At 39.5% G+C, this 17,881-nt stretch overlaps 1 protein-coding gene across 2 annotated transcripts in view; it reads left to right on the top strand.

Annotated features, from left to right (window-relative positions):
* The window catches only part of GIPC2 (GIPC PDZ domain containing family member 2), a 92,404-nt gene extending 80,322 nt beyond the window's left edge, over positions 1–12,082 (top strand). For both annotated transcript variants that reach the window (XM_075557541.1, XM_075557547.1), the window contains one exon: positions 7,121–12,082. In XM_075557541.1, the coding sequence (XP_075413656.1) occupies positions 7,121–7,272 (152 nt within the window). In that variant the 3' untranslated portion in view covers positions 7,273–12,082. The remainder of the gene's footprint in view (positions 1–7,120) is intronic.
* Positions 12,083–17,881: the final 5,799 nt, after the last annotated feature.

A 17,881-nucleotide genomic window follows, 5' to 3' on the forward strand; every position in this document is an offset into this window, starting at 1 on the left:
CTTTACTCTGACAAATTCAAGGTATTGAACATTCCTCACAATTTGCTGTAAATTAGCTAGTAATCCCTTTGTAGAGTTAGTTAATAAACTGTAACAAATTCCCTCAATTGCCATGAAAAGTTATTATACAATGAATAGCAATGTGATCAGTCACCCAGGGAAGTAAAGAGTAAGGGAAAGACTTATTTGAGGACTGTCAACCATCGCTAAATTAGGAATTTCTCACATCATTCAAACATGATTTGCATGAAATATAAATTGCAAATGTAGGACTGATTCATTTGACAAATAAACATATTATTTGTATTCCCAGTGTTTCTTCACTTTAAGTAATGTTAACTCAATTCAAATCACATTGTCATCACACTTTTATGTGGTTGTTAACATAGCCTTATATTAAAAGACATTTTTTAAAAAGTCAGTTACCAATACAATGATTAAAAATAGAACAGTATTCTCAGAGAAAAAAATGGATATGTTTGCTAATTGGGAAATGGAAAATAATTCAAATTAGTAGAAAATAACCTTGAAGATTAAAAAGTGCTGTGTTTGGCTCTAAAGCTGCACATGGATTTTTCAACTAATGCAGTGTTAATGCAGGTTGAGGCTGTTATTGGTCCTGTTAGGTCTTAGATGGATTGATCTAACTTACTGGACCACTGTAACAGGTAAACTTTGTGACTATTTAAAACAACAGTGGAGTTGTATATCGAGCTATATTCTGATCACACTGATTCAGGAGTTTTGCAGATCATCCTGACAGCTTTACAGTCTTAGAATTTCTGATTTATTAAGAGATCTAGAAATGATGAGGAATTTAAATAACAGGTTCAAATTATTTCTCCTATAACCTCTTTTTGGCCCTCTTAAAAATATACAATAATGAAGTTTTTTTAATCATTGTTTTTTCTTTTTTTAAATCATTTTATTGGGGGCTCATACAACTCATCGCAATCCATACATCCATCCATTGTGTCAAGCACATTTGTACATTTGTTGCCATTTTCAAAATCTTTTATTTCTATTTGAGCCCTTGGGATCAGCTTCTCATTCCCCCACCCCCGCCCTCCCACACTCTCCCTCCTTCATGAACCCTTGGTAGTTTATTAATTATTATTTTTTTATGTCTTACACTGACTGATATCTCCCTTCACCTACTTTCCTAAAAAGATAATTGCATTTCTTCTTGGGATGACTGTGTTTATCCAGTGAATTCAAGACAGTAAATATTATACCAGGCCAACCTTCTTAAAAAGTCAGTGAACTTTTGGAAATAGTTTTTTACTGATACAAAACAAAACAAAAATCATTGGCTATGTTTTAATGTTGACTTGTATGAATTGCTTGAAATCATTGATATTTATGGAAAGTCTTAAGAAAAATAAATGCAGAGGAACTTTCATAGAAGGAGATATAGTTAACAGAATTAGTAGCTAAATTAACAATGATAATGACCAAGCTTTATCTAAATTTTGCTATGCGCTATTATATAGCTTTGAAAACTGAGGGTTGAAGATGTGAAGGATGAGATTTAACCCCAGAGTTGATATTATGTTGTCTTAATTAGTATTCTCTATTTTACTTCCCTGGGTCATAATATCCATTGCAATGACTACACAGACTCACAGACAAAATTCATGATTAAAGAGTTTATTAAGGAAGTTAATCTGCTGTAGGTCATGTCAGTGAGAAATGAATTGATTACCAAGACAAGTTCCAAAGTTCTGGCAAGACTGTTAAAAAATGCCCCAAAGGCATACCACTCTGCTATAAACCTCAACTTAAGCAACTCCAAGGGTCCGCAAACTCAGTTCTCTGAATTAAGGGCCCAGAGGCACCCTACTCCAGTAGGCCTGAGCCCAAAGGCACTCAGCTCCACTTCCTTGGGCCAGCAAGTCCAGCTTCCCCAATTAAGTGCCCAAAGGTTTACCTCTCTGCAAATCTGCCTCATGCTCAAAAGCACTCAGCTCTACTTACTCCGAGTTCCGCACTCTGGCTCCTGATTCTACTGCTGTTTTTCTAATGTAATAGCTGCCTCCAGGACCTGAATAACCTTGCTGTGTTATTCTATGCTTAAAGGTACTGTTTAAGTGTTTTATAATTTAATGAGAAAACACATATCTCCCCTTATTACCAAAAACCAGCTTGTCAATAACACTGAAAAAGAGGGTTGCTTTTCACTTAGCAACCCTCTCATTATCCATCATGTTGTATTTAGAAAACTTTGAGAAGGTTCTCAGGGAGTGCGTCTGATGGCTCAGGCGCTATACGGGAAATGGCTGGGCCTGGAGTGGCTTCCATAAGCTACTGCAAATGGTAAATTAGAGGCCCCAGCTGAGATTGGGTCACATGAGGACAGTAGCTGACGGGCTGTGGGACACTGTCTCCTGGTCATCCGCAATGTCCTGGGGTGAACATAGGAGGCGACGGAAGAATGGTATGAGGTTGCCGGTGGGCTTGGGGGGACCAGGTGAGCACCCTTTAACAGTTTCCTGGGAGTTCAGTGATGGGGTGGAGGGGAAAGAGATTCACATGGGGCTGCTGGCTAGAGTGGAGGAAGGACAAGCAGGACTATGGAGGGCGTGGGTGCTCAGCAACACCAGATCACCCCCTCCATCCCACACGGACTCTGCCATGCCACCCCCACATCCTGTGTTGCGCCAGGAGTATCCAATGAATACCGAGTAACTGGTGATTGAGAGACACAATCCTCACTTAATGTTGGTCTCAAATAACAACTTCGTCTTTGGAACCTAACTGTCCACAAGTGAGGAATGGGTGTACTAGTTAGTAACCTTATTGTTTTAAATATTTAATATCAAAATTACCACTAGAGGTCAGCACTTCGCTGTATATGTAATGTAAAATTGTAGCCAGTGGAACTTTTTGGGGTCAGATTGTCAATAGGCATTCTAGGATTATAATGTATTGTATTATTTATAATAGTTAATAGGTGAAAAACATTTTAGTAGCTATCATTAACTTATGTGAAATAACTTTCTAAGAAGTATTTCCCTGAACTACAGATTTTCTTTTAAATCAGAGATACAATCTCTGAAAACACGAAAGCAGTGTACTTTCTCCTGTAAGGATTTTTCAGAAGTCTGCTGACATGGTTGGGTAAGCGTGGACTGCTGATGGCAAGGTTGTAGTTTGAACTCACCAGTTGTTCTGTGGGAGAAAAATGAGGCTATTTGCTCCCATAAAGACTTAGAGTCTCAGACACCCCATGAGTCACTATGAGTCAGGATCAGCTTGTTAGCAGTGGGTATGGCTATATTTTATCTATCAGGGATAATTTATAATCTGTTCACTCTATTCTTCTTCTAGATCAGCGGTTTTCAACCCATGGGTTGCGACTCCTTTGGGGACCGACTGACCCTTTGAAAGGGGTTCCCAATTCAGAACAGTAGCAACATTACAGTGATGAAGTAGCAATGAAAATAATTTTATGCTTGGGGGGTCACCACAACACGAGGAACTGTATTAAAGGGTCACGGCATTAGGAAAGTTGAGAACCACTGTTCTATTATATATTTTTTGAGTTTGTGTAGCTTGTTACTGGTTTTCAAAATAGTTTTTGGAGCACTGTATTACACATAATATTCCCAACATCATTTTCCACAAGACTAGTAGGAACCATATTTTAATCACAGCGTGCACTACAGTATTTTTCTTGGAGTAGATTATTGACTGGATGTTGAGAGGCGTAAACATAGTGAAGTAGGTATCACAGTCGGTATCCTCATTTTGCTCTCTAAAGTTTTGGCCTTTGGAGACATTATTAGACTTTGAATCCCAGTTTCTCCAGCTGTAAAAGAGATACAATAATCACAGTAACAATTCTCGTGTGGTTTCCAAGGAATCAAATGAAATACTGTACTTATATATGAAGGGGCTTCCAAAAATTTGTGGTGTCATTGGTGGTGTTCTGTTTGAGCATTCTGTTGGATCACCTTTCTTTGGAATGCGTGCACACATGGGTTGCTTTCGGTTCGTTGGCCCACGTCGGTGTCTTCCAGTTTCCGTGGTGTCGATGAGGGAGTGCTCCCAGTCCGTTATCAGCTTGTGGAAATATTTCAGTTGGTATCTGTACTCCAGGGTCTCTGTGAGTCACAATTGATCATTTGCTCTGGTTTTTGATTGACTTTGTTGCTGTAAATTAGATTTTTTTAAATGTAGTGTTAGTAGTTTATTTTTCCTGTATTTCTCTACTGTTTTAGATGTGGTTTTAAGTGTGTTGAGTTGTCTTGGAGCTCAGGTTTGTCTGCTGCTGTTATTGATGATCTGTTAGTATTTTTTGTAATTATGGCCTTGTTTATATGAATTCCTTTTAATTTCTCCTTGTCTGTAAATACTCTTATTTCTGCCTTATAGTTGAGTGATAGTCTTACTGTCTATAAGATTCTTGGTTGGCTTTCTTCCTTTCTTTCTGTGTTCTGTGTATGTCAGTTAGTTGTCTTTGTGCCTGCGTGGTGTGTGCTGAGAAATGCAAGCTTATTGTTATTGTTTTCCTTCTTAGGTGACTTATTTAGGTTTCTTTCTTTTTTATTGACAGTGGAGAGTTTATCTCAGATACGTCCTGATGCCTCTTTTGGGAGTATGTCCTATTTGAGGTTCTCTCAGCTTCCCCGATAATTAATTTTTCCTCTTTCATGCTGTTAGGGAAACATTTCCCAGGATTTCTTGTACTATTTCCTTTGTGTATTTTTATTGTTGCTGTTCCTGTTCTGGAATCTCAAGGAGATATAATTGTTCCTCGTGGTGGTGTGCCATATAATCCTTAGGGTTTCTTTAGACTTCTTTCCTCATTTAAAAATTTTTATTATTTCTCTCATACATGGGAGTTGAGGGATTTGTCTTGAAGCTTCCCAATCCAACTTCCCATTATTTCAATTCTGTTGCTCTGTCTTTTGAAATGTTGTGTAATTCTCTTATCTTAGTGTTTACCTTCTGAGTTAATGTTTGCTGTTTATCTTTTAAGGTCTCTATCTTTTCTATTCTTTCCATTGTTCTCTTGAGCTCTTTCGACATCTATTGAAAGTACCTGAACACCAATTTGTTGAATTCTTTTTCTGATAGTTCCAGAGATTTTTCTTCTCCAGAAAATTCCTTTGGTTTGGGGTCTCCTTTACATGTCTGTGCCTGTTTTTCCTTCTTTTTCTGATTTTCCCTTTTTTTTTGGTGGACCGATATTGATTATGCTCCTCACCATTAGGGTTTGGGGGGGACTGCTGGGTGGGGTGGACATAGTTGTCTTTGCTATGAGGTGCCAGAGAGGAATGACAGAAACCATAGCACAGGAGGAAAAAGGAAGAATGAAAAGGAGAGAGAGAGAAAAAGCAAAAGAGCGAAAATTGTTTAAAATTAAAAAATGGAAAAAAAAGAAAAAAAAAAAAAGGCCAAACCAATGGGTGGGGTTGAGCACGTCAGTCTCCAGCACCACCTGGGGGCCAGTTGCGCCTGATTTCCCTAAGCTCTGTAGAAGATCGGTAGCCCTCCTGTGAACTGATGCTGTGATATACACATGGCAGGTCCTCCTTAACCAACATAGCTCAATTTTACCACCACTCGGGTTCTCTCTGTGTGTATGGAGTTATAGCTGTGTTTTAAAACCTTTTTCCTTATTAAATATGTGTATGCACATGTGTATGCATATATGCAAACCACACCGATATCTACCACAGAGTTGATTGAAAGTTTTTCTTTTTCTATTTTTCCTTCTTGGCAATGAGAAACTCAGCTCTTATTACTGTCAGTATTTGTACTTAGATGACCAATCCTTATGCTCACAATCAATCTCTCATCAATGTAGCTGCTTCTGAGCTTGCCTCCTTCACCCCCTTCCCTGATGTCCTCCCACCACACCTGGGTTCCCATGCACACCATGCGCACATCTTCCCTTTGCTCAGGTTGAGCCCTGGCACCACATCATCCCACCCATATTCATTGCTTTGACTGGCAGTGCCTGCTATGAGCCTCTTGTCTCCTTTCTCCTTAGTCGGTTTTATGATTTTATGGAATTATTTGAGCAGAGAAAAGCTCATGAGCTATTGAGTGAATTTTAGATAGAATACCAGGTGTCATAGCTCATTGAGATTAATCATATAACTTTCATTTCACCGGCATTGAGTCAATTCTGACTCATTGTAACCCTATGGGACAGAATAGAACTTCCCCTGTGTTTTTGATGCCATAACTCTTTATAGAGGCAGACAGCCTCATTTATCCATAGGAAGCAGCTGGTAGTCTCAAACTGCTAATCTTACGGTTGGTAGCCCAACACGCTACCCATCAGGCCACCAGGGCTCTGCAACTTTAATTAGTTAAACCTTAATCTGTAAACGAAGGACTCCCGAGAGCGATTCTCTTGGGGTTAGTGTCCCCTTTTACCTGGAAGTTTTGGGGCTTAGAGAGGGAACTTCACTGAAATCCTAAATCATATCCATATTTCTTCTTCTTTGATTCTGGTGCTCACTGGGACTGAGCAAGAACTGGCTAAACCTCCTGGGTCCCTAGCGGGCTGGAGCAGGCCCGAGACGTAGACAGTGGAACTTAGATAACTTCTTAGAAAACAGAACAAAGGCACCATCTTTACTCTCTATCCCCGATTGGAGAGGGGCCGGAAAAGAGGGCTTAATTCTGTTTTGCTCCCCTTCCCTTGCTCCTGCGTTGTATGCCCCAGTGTAAGCTGCTGTGACCCTTTTGTTTCCTCTTCAAGGAAAGAGCACAGGGGACATCACATCGGAGGGCAGGGAGCAGGTGAGGGGACATAGCGAGCTAAAGACTAAGGGGAGGCAGAGTAAGGAGCATACACTAAGTCTCCCGCCAGGATTACTGCTGCATCTTCTTTCAGAGTGTCATGTTTTAGGCACGGAGTCCCAAGGATCCCCAAGTGGTGGGCTCCAAGATTGGGCAGGAGTGGCATCTTCAAAACTTGGCACAATGGGAAGATTGTTAAAAAATACCTTTGCTACTCTCATGTGTGATGGAGGGTGTCCTTGTTTTAATTTGCAGTAGAATAATATGATGGGTATGCATGTCACTTTTAGACAAGTCATTTTCTTGACACATTGATCTTTATCTCATTTATAATTAATTTAAAAAATATTTTTTATAGCTACCACAATGTTTGAAACTGGAAAGGACAAAGCGAATCCTGATGAATTTGCTGTTGCACTTGACGAAGCTCTCGGAGACTTTGCGTTCCCAGACGAATTTGTCTTTGACGTGTGGGGAGCCATTGGTGATGCCAAACAGGGGCGGCTCTGATGTGGATGATCCATTCCTCACAAGTCGAACTCTTGTTCATTTAAAAACAAACTAGCCGCCTGTAAGATCTGGCCCTAAACTCCATTACAAACTCTGGTTTAGTTATGTGTGTAGAGTACATTTTTTGAACTATAATTTTGATTTCTGGGTGCTTATGATGTATGCTTAACATAAATTACTTAAGCTTATGATCAATTTTAATATGTATTCAAAAGCGTCTTTGAAGTAAATTTTGAGATATTTCAAGATAGATGATGGTTTTGTTCCTTATGAACACCCAGCCTTTGTTTTCCACGTTTATGTGGAAAATTGCACACTGTTATTGCAATGCAATGTTATCAATGCAGTAGGTTTGTAATCCTTTTCAAAATCTTACTGCAATGAAAATTAGGATTGGAATATGATTTACCTTGTAATGTCTTTTGTTATACTAGTTTGAAAGTGTATGTTTAGAAATAAAATGTGAATTATGACTATTATTTATCTGGGTGCATTGTTTCTGATGTGCTGAGGAAGAAGAGAGTGATTCCGAAGGCCTCTTAATATGTATGGCCCATTTTTCCTACTTATAAAACGATAATTTTTTTGTTTTCATTTTTATTTCTTTGTAATTGCTGTTAAAATTTGTAGTTGAAATCTATTGCTTTGTCTCTTTGTGTGATTCTTTGCATGCATGAAAGAAGGGTGAAAAAGGAGTCAAGTTGAGTAGAACCACTTACATTTGATCTTTAAGTAGTTCTCAAAACTTTATTACTTTTTTCACTCATAGCTACTTTTTTGGTTACTTTTATATACACTCCAGAGAAGATGCTATAGTTTTTGTAGACTTTACTTTTGAAGATATTTATTAAAAAAATAAGTATGTTTGAGAACTTTTCTTTTAAGTTACAGATTAACCCTTACAACGAACACTTTAAAGGAAATAGTATCAGAAATAGATTCTCCCCTTCCTGCCAGTGGGATAAGGAGAAAGAGAGCATTGAGAAAATACATTAATCTATTATTTTAGGGTACTTACAGTTACTCTCTGAAACCTTACATTATTGAGGAAATTGAAGGTAAATTGACTGACTGTCTCATCACTCTTCTATGACATTTTACAGGTGTAAGAGAAAATGGAAATGGATGGTTTAAACATAACTCATCAAATGAAGCAGAGCATGGTGTGTTGGATGTTTTTCGAGCATTAAATGAAAAATGCTCTACCAAAATAATCAGAAATAATAATCTGTGAGGCGCCGTCTACGAATCAGAAGCAGTTCGCCTTTCATGCTGGGCGAGTGCTCAAATAACCATTGTTTTCTTGTGAAACTTCAGTTTTAAACTGTTGCCCTATCTTTCACATGGCAAGCTTAATCCTAGGAAACGAATTTTCTTGGATTAATTTAAGCCTTCAGAGAAGCGGTTTTAGTCATTTCCGTGTAACAAAAAGAGCTTATAGCATATGGGTTGTCGTAATGCTTTTGCCTCGCCTTTAAGAACAGGATCCAGCTGAGTTTGTAATTTATTAGTAACTGTTGAGCAGGTTTTCCTCCCAGGTCACAAACAGTTCTTCATACTCAGTCCCTTCTCTCTTAGATGGGTGCGAAAAAGAGGTGATAGTTTTAGGGAAGAGACAGTTACTGCATGACTTAAAAGTACCACAAAAATATTTACATTTGAACAACAGGAAGCCTTTCTTGGCACTGCGTGTTAGATTTGAAATGCTGGGTTCCTGTTTATTATTGGTGAAGGTCAGTTTCTCCTATTTGGACACGCATGACGAATGACACGTGGAGCTGGTTCTATCGAATGTCTATCGAATGTCATCTTCACAAAGGGCCTATGCTCACAAAGACTTCTGTGTGTAAGGAGCCTCTATCCACGGACAGCTGCAATTATACTTGCTTTTTTCATTGCTGTTGAACCAATCTTACTCGTGCTTACCTTCTGGGGCAGAGCAAAAGCGCCCTGTAAGGTTTCTGCTCTTTCTGGAAGCCGACTGCCGCCTCTGTCTTCTTCAGAAAGGCTGCTGCGTGCAAATGCCCGCCTTCTGGTTAGTGATCGAGCAATTTGACCACGTGCCACGAGGGCTCCTTTAACATTCAATAGGAATTATCACTGCGAAGGACTTCAGTGGGGGACAAGGGCTTTCTATACGCATAGAGTTTTCTTGTAAATATCCTTATCTCTTATTCCTCTGGAAGTGTAGTGGTTATGCATTGGGCTGCGACCCGCGTGGTCAGCAGTTCGAAACCACCACCAGCTCTTCAGGAGGAAGACTGAGCTTTCTACTCCATAAATAGCTTCAGCCTTGGAAACCCACAGGGGGTGGCTATGAGTCAGAAGTTGACTCAATGACAGTGGGCTTGGTGTGGAAATTGATACCAAGACCAGCTTCTCTATGGCGTTTTGGTCCCATACATGATACGATAATTATTTGTGAGCTTTGAAACTTTTAGGGCTCAGAAAGAAGCAGGGTCTTAAAAAAGTTTTTTCTTTCCTAAGTATAATCGCATGATCTTCCCTTTGGCTGTTATGGTGAGCCAAATGAAAAAGAAAAATATTCCATTTCCTTAGTTCCACTGGATATTTTCAGAGAGACTATAATTTTCTCTTGTCTGGTGGAAGTGTGTCCAATCAAGGATAAGATTTTATTTGTTCTTGTTTTCTTTCTTTGTAAAAAAATAGTCTTTTCTTTTTCTGACCACTAAGATGACACGCTGCCTTCAATGTTGCTTAGGCAGAGAATACAGATGGTGATTAAATGTGACCTCGATGTGGCCTTGGACACAGCTCTATCCTGACCAACATACTTTGACAATTATAAATAGGCACCTTTTGGGTTTCTGTGATGTTTCAAAAATATAATTATGGGATGTGCAATCCTTTAAGAATTTGATTATGAAATCGATCAGTTACACCTGCTTGAAGCGGCTATATTCAACGTTATAATATGACTGATATTAACTGAAGAGACAATTTTTTCACATGGTGTATCATTTAGCATATGTTCAGCCATTACTTTAGCAAATGGACATTTTCCCAAGTAAACCACACTTCATTTGGCCCTCGTTAATGCTAGACCTTCATTAATTCTAGAGGGAGTCCTTGGTTTTCTGTAGCTACCATCTCCTTGCATAGTAGCCCAATGATTTTTTTTTTCTGCAAATGGTATTTCCAAAAGAACAATGGCCTCATAAATAGACTACAGCTATTCACCAAAGGGACAGAAAAATGAATGACAGCATATCCCTTTCTCTGATTCAGCTGGAGATACACGGATGCCTGTAGCTTCGCTATTGTTCTGATCAAGGTGCCAGGCTAGAAGGCAAGTTAGGTGTTTTATCCAAGCCATGAAAGAGGCAGGAGATACTAACTCACAGCTCCAGCGACCAGTGTCCTGTGGGAAAGGCACATTTGTGATCTTTACACAAATTAAAGGAGGTATCAGAGTTATTACAAGCTCCTACACATATCATGGTTCTAAGCTATTTGTAACATTGTGAAGTATTCAAAATGACACGATATACCTCTATTAGTTGAACACTGAGTTGTAAGAAATCACTCACTCTTAAGTGCTATGCAGGTGAAAGTTGAATATTACATCTTTGTTTCAGTTGGATCTATTACGCTGTATGTTAGGGGCTGTTGAATTGGTTCTGATTCATAATGACCACACGGACAACACAACAACACACTGTCTGAGCCTGCACCATCCGCACAATCACTGCTCTGCTTAAACCCGTGTTTACTGACCTTACTGACACACAGTTAGCAGATCATACATCTCAGTAGCTCAAATACATAAAATGTTGTATAACCACCACCCCAATCAATTTTGGAACAATTTTTTCATTCTTGCAACCGTTGTTATTAACATCTCTTCCTCTCTCTGACCCCCAACCCATCATAACCCCTGAAGCTGTTGATTTAGTTGCTTTCTCTATAGGTTTACCTATAAAGAAATCATACAAAAAGTAGGACAAAGAAACAACCCCCCCCCCCAGGAACAACAATGAAATAAAACACAGAAAATTCTCATTCCAAAAGAAAACAGAAAGTAATAAAAACCAGGACAAGTTACAAATGCATCAAAAGAGAAAACAATCACCCCAAAATATCAAACTGCTTGCCACGAAGGTGATTGCCATCCACAGCGACACGACAGAGTAGAACTACTCCGTGGCTATCTGCGACGGAAACTCTTTATGGGAGTAGAAAGCCGCATCTTTCAGCTGATGGTTTTGAACTGGTGACTTTGTGGTTAGCAGCCAAACATATAACCCACTATGTGACTAGGGGTCCTTAAACAAATGGTAAGATGTTAAATTTAATCAAACGGTATCTGCAGTAATTCACTTTCCAATTCACCCTGTCTGTGGATAAGACTGCCCATATCCCACTTCAGTGGTTTGAGAAAATTCATTAGAGACTTAATCCATGTGGGGACTCTGAAAATGGATTTTGGGTTTTGTTTTTAGTTTTCTTTAAACCAGATGTGCAGAATTTAAGCTCTAATACGATTCCTTGAACGCCACTGGTTGGTGTGCTGCTTTTGTGTGGTCTTAGCTGGCATCTCACTCAGACGGCTGCCTGTGTATGACACACCTCTAAGACCGCAGACAGTATTCTTGGTGCTAGCTGGCCACCATCTGCGTTTTAAACACAAAGGAGAAATTTAAAAAAATTCTAAAGGTAATTTTAATGAAGCTGGAGATTGCATGGTAGATGGGAGTGGCCAATATTTACCCCTTAGATGAACGTTTTAAGAATTTTGATCAGTTTGTTTCATATACTTGTCATATAAATACAAAATTTTCTCCTGACTTTGGAAATGTTTACTCTTTTATAAAAATCATAGCAAACATTTAAAAAATATTTTAAGATTAAATTTTGGATGTTAAGATATCAAACTAACTTTTATTTTGATACTGTTCTAAACTGTATTATAAACTGTATTTCTATTATAGATTTTCATACTCCATAATGTTGATAAAAGGGAATGACTTGTGAAGTTATAATAATTTTATAATGTTATTGAACTATGTCTCCCTATAATAAAACACCTTCTCTGGAAAAAGTGCTGGATGGTTTTGCCTTCAGTTAACAACAGATCAATACAAAAAGAAACGACAAATCAACCACTACCACCAACATAAAACCCACCCCCAAAATCTATGTTTGGGATCTGGAGATTTATATTTTTAAACTTTGCTTAAATATATGATAGAAATAATGTGGTTGTTTTGAATGTCTTTTTGTATATCTTTCTCAATATATTGTGTCCGCGGGATGACCCCTGTGGTTGTTAGGTGCTGCGGAGTTAGCTCTGATCCGTAGTGACCCTCTGTACAACTGAAAGAAACACTGCCTGGTCCTGTGCCGTCCTTCCCATTATGGTTATGTTTGAAGCCATGGTTACAGCCACTTTGCTAATCTGCCTTGTGGAGCATTTTTCTTTTTACACTGATCCTGTAATTTACAAAGCATGATGTCCTTCAGGATGGGTCTCCCTGATAGTGTCCAAAGTATCTGAAACAAGCTCTCTCCTTCCATTCTTCCAAGGAAATTCTGGCTGTGCTTCCTTTAAGAAATATTTGTTTGTTTGGGGAGTCCAGAGTACTTTCAGTATTTCTTGCCAGCACCGTAGTTCAAACGCACCATCAATACTGTGTGGTCTTCTTGTTCGGTGTCCAGCTTTCCGCTGCATATAAGGTGATTGAAAGTACCATGACTTGTGTCAGGGCCACCTGCGACCTCAAAGTGCACCTTTGCTCTTAAAGTCCCCAAATCATTTGGTTTGATTCAGTGACAATACACAAAATTAGCACTGCTGTAGTACTCTTTTACTATCCCTCAGAGAAAATAGTGTAACATGTTTCTGGTAGAAGAAACTCACGGTTCCTCAGTATAATAAATATTCATGACATTAGGTTCCAGATATTAAATAATGTGAATAAATATTTTGAAGAAATATCAGCCCATAGCCTCAACATCTGTAATCTTTTTGGGTTTATTATCTATTATCTTAATGTAGTTTGAAGGCCCTAATGTAGCTTTTAAAAATTCTTACAAATAGCATGTTCATTCTGTATGTTTGGCATTGGGTCTAGGAATTTGCCTGTTTTGTGGTATTCCAGATGATTTTAGTGGAGATGAATCATGAACCTTTACTGTGAGGTCTTTGAAGTCCTGGCCAAGCATGAGGGTAGGAAAATAGATATGACATCAAGATCTCACAATCTATCATGGTACAAAAGACATAAAAAAATCTCTAAAACAGATTAGTGTTGAAATGAACATAAGGGGGAAAAAGCTAAATATGACAGTAGAATTTCTCTTAATTTTACAAAGTGGCTAATTTTCTAAAGGCAACTTGCTACCCAAGAATAAAGGGGCAGTGGGTTGACACTATTCAAGATAGCAGTTTTACGTTCTATGTGGGAAACTTGGATTTGTGTCTAAAAGTGCAGCCACCATCTGTCTGTGGAGACTCGTGTGTTGCTATGAGGTTGAACATATTTTAGCAGAACTTACAGACTAAGATGGACTAGGGATAAAGGCATGGAGATCGGCTCCCCCAAGCCATCCCATGAAAAGCCCCTAAATCACAATGGTCTGCTCATAAGATCAGTTGGTTATGAATAGGGGTCTACAGTGGCACTTCCCGACAAGTCTAGAAGGGTTTAGCACATGAGGGGAATGTTGTTGTTGGGTGCCATCGTGTGGATTCCACCCTATTGCGACCCTACGTATGACAGAACAAAACCCTTGACTGTCCTGCGCCATCCTTAAAGTTCTCTGACGCCTGAGCACAGTGCTGCAGCCGCTGTGTCAGTCCATCTCATGGAGGGCCTTCCTCTTTGCTTTACCAAGCATGATGTCCTTCTTCAGGGACTGGTCTCTCCTGACAATATGTCCAAAGTGTGTGAGTTGAAGTCTTTCCATCCTTGCCTCTAAGGAGCACTCTGGCCGTACTTTTTCCAAGACAGATCGGTTTGTCCTTTTAGTAATCCATAGTACTTTCAATATTCTTCTCCAGCCTCTCAAGTCACATGCACTAGGCAAATAGACTTCTTCATTTGAAAACTTTCAATTAGACCCATAAAATGTCTTTGCTTTTGTTTATATGCAGTTTGGTGCTGTCATTGATAAAAATAGGTATGCATTACTGATCTTCTGGTTACTAGATGACAGTCTAGTTTTGTAGATGATGATCCTCTTAATGTGGATCATGGCTCAGCCAAGTTGACACAAAACCTAACTATCACATTCCAAAGAACACTTTTTGATTTGGTAGAATCGAATTGACATGCATGATATGATCAACTCTGGGAGCGTCACTTCAATAGAAGCTGTGATTATGGAAAAGCTAAGCTTATAAAAATGCTGCAGAACCCAAGGATAACGTTTAGAAGGCAGGGAGAGGCAGGAAAGAAGAAGGAATGGAAATGGAAACACAGGGTGGAAGTGGGATGAGTGATGTTGTAGTGTGGGTATCGCAGTCAATGATATGAAACAAAATGTGTGTGAATTGTTGAATGGAACCTGATTTGCTCTGTAAACCTTGATCTAATTCACAGTAAAAAGTTATAAAAGTAAATACTACTTGAATCTTCGTGGCATAGATTTTCTACTCACACAGTGCTCCTTTATGTAGAAGATAGAATGTAGAACACAATTTATGCTTTATTATGTGCCATTTAAAACCCACAGGAAACAAGGTATAATGACTTTTAAAAGTAAAGATCTTGTAAGCTAATTTATCTTTGAAAGAGTAGTTTTCCTAAAAGAATTTCTCCCTACTGCACAGTGGCGAAGTGCTCAGCTGCTGCTAACCAGAAGGCTGTTGGTTCGAACCTACCAGCTGCTTTGTGGAAGAACGATGTGACAGTCTGCTTCCATGGAGACCACAGTCCTGGAAACCCTATTGGGGAAGTTCTACTCTGTCCTATAAGGTCACTATAAATTAGAATAGATTTGATGGATATGAGTTTTTGGCTTGGTGGTTCAGATAATTTTTTAAAAATCATTTTATTGGGGGCTTGTACAACTAATCACAATCCATCCATCCATCCATCCATCCATCCATCCATCCATCAATCCATCCATCCATTGTGTCAAGCACATTTGTACATTTCTTTCCCTCATCATTCTCAAACATTTGCTTTCTATTTGAGCCCTTCCTCATTTTTCCCCTCCCTCCCTGCCCCCTTCCCTCCCGAACCCTTGGTTATTTATAAATGACTATTTTTCATGTCTTACACTATCCAACGTCTCCCTTCACCCACTTTTCTGTTGTCCATCCCCCAGGGAAGAGTAGATGCTTGTAATCGGTTCCCCCTTTCTACTCTACCTTTCCTCCACTCTCCCAGTATCACCACTAGTCCTGAAGGATTCATCTGTCCTGTATTACCTGTGTTTCCAGTTCCTATCTGTACCAGTGTACATCCTTTGGTCTAGCCTGCTTTGTAAGGTAGAGTTGGGATCATGATAGTGGGGGGAGGGGAAGCATTTAGGAAATTTGTATGTTTTATTGTTGCTACACTGCACCCTGACTGGCTCATCTCCTCCCCATGGCCCTTCTGTAAGGGGATGCCCAGTTGATTACAGATGGGCTTTGGGTCCCCACTCTGCACTGCCCCTCATTCTCAATGATATGATGTTTTTTGTCCTTTGATGACCGATATCTGCTCCCTTCGACACCTTGTGATCACACAGGCTGGTATGCTTCTTCCATGTGGGCTTTGTTGCTTTTGAGCTGGATGGCCGCTTGTTTACCTTCAAGCCTTTAAGACCCCAGATGCTGTATCTTTTGATAGCTGGCCATTATCAGCTTTCTTCACCACATTTGCTTATGCACCCATTTGTCTTCATTGATAGTGTTTGGAAGGTGAGCAGGTTCAGATAAATTTTTATATAATTTGATTCAACTTTATTTCAACAGCTTTTAAGTAAAAATTAAAGAGATATAAATATAAAACAAGCCAGACATTCTTCCCCATAAAACAGGAGACATGACCTCTTCTGGAGTCATTGGAGAGAGAGCTTGCCAATTTAAGGAATATCAGAAGGAGCATGGAATATTTTAGCTCTGAGAGAAGGATAACTGGATCATTGTGACTCTGTTCCTGGAATACTCTCTATTCTCTATGTCTCCCTTTATTTTTGGAGGAAGAACAAACAGTTTTAAATTGATTCTAATGATTTACTGTTTCTAACCTCCATTTAAACAAAAATTTTATTCTACTCCAAAAATTTATCTCCCCAATGTATTTTCTTCTTTCCAGTTTTACAGCCCCCTCAGGAATCCGTGCTTCATTTCTCCTGGGGGTTGTTAGGGAAAACTCTCACAGTTTATGCTGCTTTACTCCTGCTCTCATCCAACGTGGATACTTTTACACAGTGTGCTGTAACTGTTTGCGGCGGGACAGGAATGCTCTGCTCTCTCAAACACAAAGGCCTCACTCTCTTTCTTTCTCCCGCTCTGTAAGCGTTTGGCATTAAGTCCTTTCTGCCTTTGATGGAAAGGTACTGTTTTTTGATGATTCAATTTTTGTCTGCAAAAGCCCCATAGAATCTACTATGAAAGGGTTAACAGAGCCGAGGAGAGAAAAGGAAGAACTTCCACAGGATTAGACGGGTGTAGATAGATGCATATTGGCGGCTGTAAGGACATGTGTCTGGGGGAGGTTAATGAGAAGCCCTCCCAAAAGGATTACACTTTATTTTCTGAAGGTACATAGTGGGCAAGATGGAGTGTTTAGACAGATAGGAATAAGTCTTCAAATATTCTTGATCACCTAGTCTGCACAGAGGCAGTAAAGAGCCGCTGTCGTGGGTAGAGTTTGAGTCACTAAGGCTGTGCCTTCTGAGAGCCAGCACTGCTCATCTCCTCTCTGTTCCTGTTCTGAGTATTGGCTGAGGATTTTGCTTTGTCTGAAGCTTTGACTGGTGTTGCTTAGAACTGACACCCTTTCTGGTTTATCTCTACGAATGCTCCCACTTAGAATCCTTTTTTTCCCAATGACATGACATAGACACTTCAACTCAAAAAGAGAAAAGTGGTCCTTTGGCTGCTTGGGAGAATGCTGGGGGGAACTTTTAGAGACTTATCTGAACCAGCAGAGAACCCTTTCCTGGGACATGGGGAAATGACCATTCCTGCTACCTTTTAACTATCTGCCCATCTCTAACCCCAGCTCCTGGTCACACTCTCGCTGCTGCTGTGCTCTTGTTACAGTGGGTCAAACTCTTATAGTTCTCAGGGTTTACCTTTGATACTTTGGCTTTCTTGAACACCTTTCATGCTGTTCTTTGTATAATCAGGTCCCGTAACTTCAGTTATTGGCTACTTTCTTGACCATCCTTCTCCCTTATTCTTGGTGTTCTCAATCCCACGCCTTATTTCCTTTTCCTGTAAAACACCAGTTGCTGTCTAGTTGATTTTGACTCGTGGCAACTTAATGTGTGAGGGAATAGATCTGTGTTCCGTAGGGTTTTTGATGGCTTACTAGGACTTTTAAAAAATTTTGTGTGACAGGTTGAGAACCGCTGATCCGGAACAAACAATTTCCAATTGATTCTAATGATTTACTGTTTCTAACCTCCTTTAAACAAAAAATTA

This window comes from Tenrec ecaudatus, chromosome 1 (assembly GCF_050624435.1).
Source record: "Tenrec ecaudatus isolate mTenEca1 chromosome 1, mTenEca1.hap1, whole genome shotgun sequence".
Taxonomy (NCBI): domain Eukaryota; kingdom Metazoa; phylum Chordata; class Mammalia; order Afrosoricida; family Tenrecidae; genus Tenrec; species Tenrec ecaudatus.